The 6,000-nt window shown below is 32.1% G+C and overlaps 1 protein-coding gene across 1 annotated transcript in view; it reads left to right on the plus strand.

Moving 5' to 3' along the window:
• The window catches only part of mRpL47 (mitochondrial ribosomal protein L47), a 37,748-nt gene extending 31,961 nt beyond the window's left edge, over window positions 1-5,787 (plus strand). The window contains exon 4 of the mRNA XM_040713572.2: window positions 5,351-5,787. Coding sequence (XP_040569506.1) covers window positions 5,351-5,504 — 154 coding nt within the window. The 3' untranslated portion in view covers window positions 5,505-5,787. The remainder of the gene's footprint in view (window positions 1-5,350) is intronic.
• The last annotated feature ends 213 nt before the right edge of the window (window positions 5,788-6,000 follow it).

Raw genomic sequence — 6,000 nt, forward strand, 5'->3', positions numbered from 1 at the left:
TCATTAACACGACTACATTATTATTCTTATATCAAAAATATGCATCAAGGAGCACTATATATGTACATGTACCTTTTGACTTATTTTCAGACATTCATACAGACAGGCATACGCACTTTGCTTCAATAATATAGATATTAATTCAATTTAAAAGTTGTGCTAAAATAATATGAGAGATGAATAGCATTTAGTACTATTGAATTATTTGGCTAACTACCAACTGATTTCCAGCCTTTTGCCTATTTCTTTTTTGAGAAAAGGTTGCGTGATACAATAAAAGTAACAATGTTGATCCATGTATACTCCTTGGATCCTTTAGCCAGCACATAATACTGAGTGTCCCATTGAAATCTGAACACTTACTAATTCAATAATTAATTAAGGTTGGTGGATTGAAATTAATTCTTATTTCGTTATATTAAAGCAAACGATTAGTTACAAAACAAAACAACCCCGAACTCTGTAGCTTACGTAGTACAAGTCGAGAAAATGACATTCAAACGTGATCGAGGAATTTCCATTTGTGTACTCTAAGCAGTTGCCGTTTCCAGGACCACCGTCCAATCCATCACAAAGTCCAAAGCGCTGGAGAGGAAAAAGGGCTCTGTCAAAAAGGTCAAACTGGACCCAAGGATTTAATGAAAACTGCCAATCGCCCTCAAGTCCATGGGGGCCATGCAAGAGATATCTGGGGTAAACACCAGACTGTCCAGAGAGTAAAAAAAAAAGTGGGTGGAAAGATCCTTGTGAGGGTGACGAGGTTACTTTTGACGCCAACAATAAAAGAAACTCATTTCCTTCGTTACAAGTCTCTTTTTTCGCCGCCTACAGCTCTGATGCCAGCCAACCCCCTCGATTAAACCTTTTTGGTCCATGTCGAGGGAGAAGGCTTGCATTGCCCTTCATCCAAATACCGAGGCCCTCAAAGCCAGCGAGCATTGGGGCGCCATGGCAGAGCACTATATCAACATTGGGCGCCAGGCCTTCCGTCATCTCCTGGAAGCCATCATTCCCGCTAAGGGCGTCTATATTAATAATTAAGAGGATACACATCTATTTATAGTATTAATTTTTGTTGAGATTCCATTGTTAATTAATCAATTATATCTTGTTGAAGTTTAAAATTCAAAGAGTTTGGATTTTAAAGGACCACTCAGTATTATGTTGCAATGAAAGGGAATGAATATAATATCTATTTGATAAATGAGAAAGGAATAATATCTTTTATTTTATTTCTCTTCAAAATGAGGACTTACTTGCCTCATCGCATCTTTTTCTGCTTTAAAAAATAAAATAAGAATCTTTTAGTATTATGTAGTATACAACCTTATCATCATCATCATCATCATCATTTGTTTAACAGAAGAAGGAGGAGGAGGTGGAGGAGAAGATGGGATTTGTCAATCAAGATTTATTCTCGTCTTGCTTGAGTTGATATCTATGTATGTGTATTTTTGCCTTCAATAAGGATTTCCTATCGATCTATTATCTTCATCTTCTTCTAAGCATATTATGTCTGTACTTATATTTGTGGCTTGTCAGCACAACATCAAGCCTGAAAGATTTTTATCGCAATTCATAATGGATTATGTTTATATTCATCTACGAATATTTGTCAATTTCTATCAACAATTCATTATTTTTAAACCTTTGGGTGTGTCACAATTTGTACTTAAAGTAGTCAAAATTGATCATCACATTAACCCGTTACTTCCATAACGTACTTTAAAGTACGTGTTCGAAGGGTGAATTTGTTGCACTATTACGATGAAGTTCTTTTTCATACAAGCCTATAGAAATAATAAAAAAGATGGATAAACTGATCAAGAACATTAGTTATTTATAATACTGAGTCATAGATCTCACTAGTTTCTAATAAATTGTTAAAGAGTAAATGTGATATTTCAAAATGTCAAAATGGACTCTCCCTTTAAAGTCAACTGTTTGAAAACGTAAGAATGGGAGTTTTTTATAAATTCCAATTGTTTATAGTACATCTTTAAGCCCTAAACTTTGCTATCAAGAAAAAAAATATGGCTTAAATATTTGGTATCAGGTAAAAAATTATGCTTAAATATCGCACATACTTTATAGTACGTAAATGGAGGATGAGCTAAAAAAAATTTCTGTTTTTTTATGCTTGAAATTGTCTTCATATTTCTTTTTAACTCAGGAAAACTGGAGTTAGTAAATTAGAAATTTTGGATTTATTAGAAAATTATCCTCCTTATGATCTTACCGATGCTGTGGATTTTCCACCAAAGAACAAACTGAGTTGATCGAGGAAAATAGAGTTATATTTAGGAGGGATAATTTAGAGAAAGTTAAACCTTTGCTAATGTTGGCGTCAAAAACAATCATAAAATCGTCAATAAAATGAAGAAAGGCTAGCACAAAGCTCCTAAACATTCCGATAATTTCCCAAGAATTTTTTGAACAGGAAACCGTCAAGGATCAAGAATGAGATTGGATCTAAAGTTGGACATTATGATTCCAAATATATTCAGACACTTATAAATATTCCAGTTGATTTAGACGAAATGAAACAATCTCTTGATTTACAGAAAAAATTTGCAACACAATTGTTGAGAATACGAAAAAAAGGGCTATGATAAATAATTCGCTTTTTCAGTTGATGTAAATATGATCAGGGATAGTCATACCTTCACTAATTTGAATTGCTATCTGACTGCATTTCCTAAAAGGATGTACTCGGAAGCTAAAAAAGATACGGGCAATAATTTAGTAAAAAGATGTATCTCCAGATCCAACCATGGAAAACTGATGAGATATACCCACTTCAATGGCGATCCAGATACTAAAAATCTCTTTTGGAAATTAATAGACTATAAATAAAACAGCCAAAAAATATGTAGATCGATCTTAATATATCTCGGCTGATGAATCAATGGTCAAACATTTTGGACCTCATCCCCTCAAACAATTTTCCAAGGAAAGCCTGAGCATTTAGGTTTTAAAATCTGGTGCGCATGTACTCCAACCGGAGAGCTCCTCCATTGTTTGCTTTATGGAGAAAAAACAAAAGTAAAATAGAGAAGACTTGTACAGGCTCTACATAGATGTAGTATTTGAAATGTTAGAGCAACTAGATCAAAAAGCAGGACACAAGATAGTTTGTGATAATCTCTTTACTTTGTTGGATCTAATGGATTACTTAGGATCTACAGGGTTAGGGATACTCAAGACATTGAGAAAAATTAAGCTCAATAATCTGAATCAGCCAACTAAAACTGAACTGAATAAGATGAAAAAGAAGACATGAAGTCCGTGTATATTGACAATGATTTATGTGTTACTACTTGGAAGGATTCCGGATACAGAATCAACAGTTTTTCAACAGTTAATTCCTTTGCGTACTTTTAAGTACGATTTATTTCATGTTTTAATAGAAAAGTAAGAAAAAAATACTATATATATTTACAGGCCTTATTCTAGCGCGTACTTATAAGTACGCGGTCAGTACGTTCACATGAGGGGCTAGAGTTGAAATTTTATTTATTATTATCCATATTTAGGTAAAAAAGAAGAACATATCAAAGTACTGACGCTGAAATTCAAATGTAAGGCTTCGATGGAAGTAATGGGGTAAAAGTATTATAAATTATATTTGTAATTCTTGGATATATAAACTCATAATACAAATTTGAATATAATGCCAATAATTGACTGAAAATAGGTCCATGAAAATTTGGGGTGTATGTATACAAATATGTTGCCCGTCAACATAAAAACAAGCTAAAATGATTTTTCTCAAAATTGAGTGAGGATTCCATTTGTATTCTTCGATGATGAATTATCGTCCATTTCCATCAACAAATTATTCTAATAAGCCCTCTGAGTGTGTTGCACATCACATTTATATAGCCAAAATTGATCGTAACAATAAAAGAATGACGAACTTATTGATTTGAAATTTATGGTGGTTTTACTACAACGAGAAATTCCTCCATTTGATTATTTTTTAGAATATAGGGTCCGGTAACATTGTTATGAATAGCAATCAGGCTGTATAAGTAGTAGTGAGTGGGCGTGGTTTCATTATAGAGGCAAGATTCTAAAATTTTCTTGTAAATCCAATAGTTTTGCCATCATGCATTCGAGTATTGAGGAAGGTGCGAACAATTTAACTAATAGCAATTTATGTCCTAAATTTTATTGGATGTGATTTATATAAATCAGTGAATTGCTTCTATTTCTTATATACTAAAAACAATTTTTTCGATTCATTTTCATAATTTTGAAATTTGTAAAAATAATTAAATAACAATAATTCGACAATTCATTTTGATAAAGAGCTAGAATGGAGGATATCAGATCTGTTGTAATGCATGAATTATAAATTGGTGCAATATGTCTAAATGGAGTTTTTGGAACCGGATGTATAACGGAAAAACATTTCTAAGACCTTTGTGGAATCGCCAAATACTTATTACCCAATGTACTAATGACCCACAATAATATATGTTGCCACTTAAATTATGCATCTACGGGCATGAAATAATTATCCCCCTAAAACATCTCAATAAAAAGTCATTTAGAGATGAACAAAAAATGAAGTAATCACCAGGTATTAAAATACAATTTGGATGTTTTATTGGTTTATGTTGACGCAGTACATATATACTTTTTTCATACTAGAAATAGTGGAGGATTTCTTTTGTATGTCCCCAGTTGCACTCCCTCCAACTCATACATACATACTAAAAATGAGGTCACTATGAGAAATGCTATAAATAAAAACTTATCGAGTGTATAAATATGAGAATATATTATTATATATACTTAATACATATATGTATATACGAGTACATGCTATATATTAAATTAATTTATTTCATTCCCAACTTTCTCAAACCATAATTTATAAGGTTAACACGGCGTTATCCTACTAACATAAAGAAATTATTTGCATCATGAGTATATGAAAAAAATATCCGGGAAAATGTTTGAAAGGAGAGCAGATTGGCTCTGAATAGTTTTATTAATTAGATACAAGGAGTTATATGAGGAAGGAAATACACAATATTCCAACTACTTAATATGTAGCAAGGACATATGGACTGGAATTACTCCGATTACTCCGAGTCTTTATTCATATATAAAAAAGTTTTATACTCTATCCTTTCAAACATTTCTGCTCTCTTTCTTAAAAAAGATACCATTCACCCTTTACTTTTTAATGACTCGGATCATAAACGTCTTTTTATTTATGATCGACTCTAAATAATATATATAGATTTATGTAACTCTATACTGCTTATAATATGATAGTCATTCAATTATGTACTTAATGCTTATTATATATATCTATTTTCTTCTCTCTTTTTAGTCGAGAAATGCGCATATGTCTAGAAACACTTCGTCGATATCCAAATGTAGAGGATCACGTACTCCAAGAAAAGTTTCCGCTCATAGATATTGAACTAATTAAACGCTGGAATAAAATCAAGGGCCATCATGACAATGCACAATGGGATGTTTGAGGAAGAAATAAATGATGAAAATAAAAATAAATCTCTTCTTCGCCTACTTTTTTATTTTTAGACATTTTTAAATTTCCCAAGGGACTGTCCGTTCTGAGATATATTTATATGTATGTTCTAACAAACAGGACAGGATTTCCTCAGCCATACATAGTATGGTGGAATTAGCTTTCACACTTCATGTTCATTCTGTATACTATTTTTACAAGTATTTGTTATACTTATGTATTTATTAATTGTCTATTTTCTTGAAATATATGAGTTACGCATTGTTTATTGGAAATTTAGCCATCTTGGATACATTATAAACAACCTAGCATAAAAACAACTTAACATATTTCCATCAAAAATGTTTGAGATACCTGTTGGTCACCTCCTCTCTTTTTATTAATAATTCGAAACAGAATGTTGAAGTCCACACTGTGCTCCTTCTTTAAAGATAACATCCGAGACCTTAATGTTCGAAAGTGGCTCCTGTTGTTAAAATGGTGGAGTG

This window comes from Lepeophtheirus salmonis, chromosome 5 (assembly GCF_016086655.4).
Source record: "Lepeophtheirus salmonis chromosome 5, UVic_Lsal_1.4, whole genome shotgun sequence".
Lineage (NCBI taxonomy): Eukaryota > Metazoa > Arthropoda > Copepoda > Siphonostomatoida > Caligidae > Lepeophtheirus > Lepeophtheirus salmonis.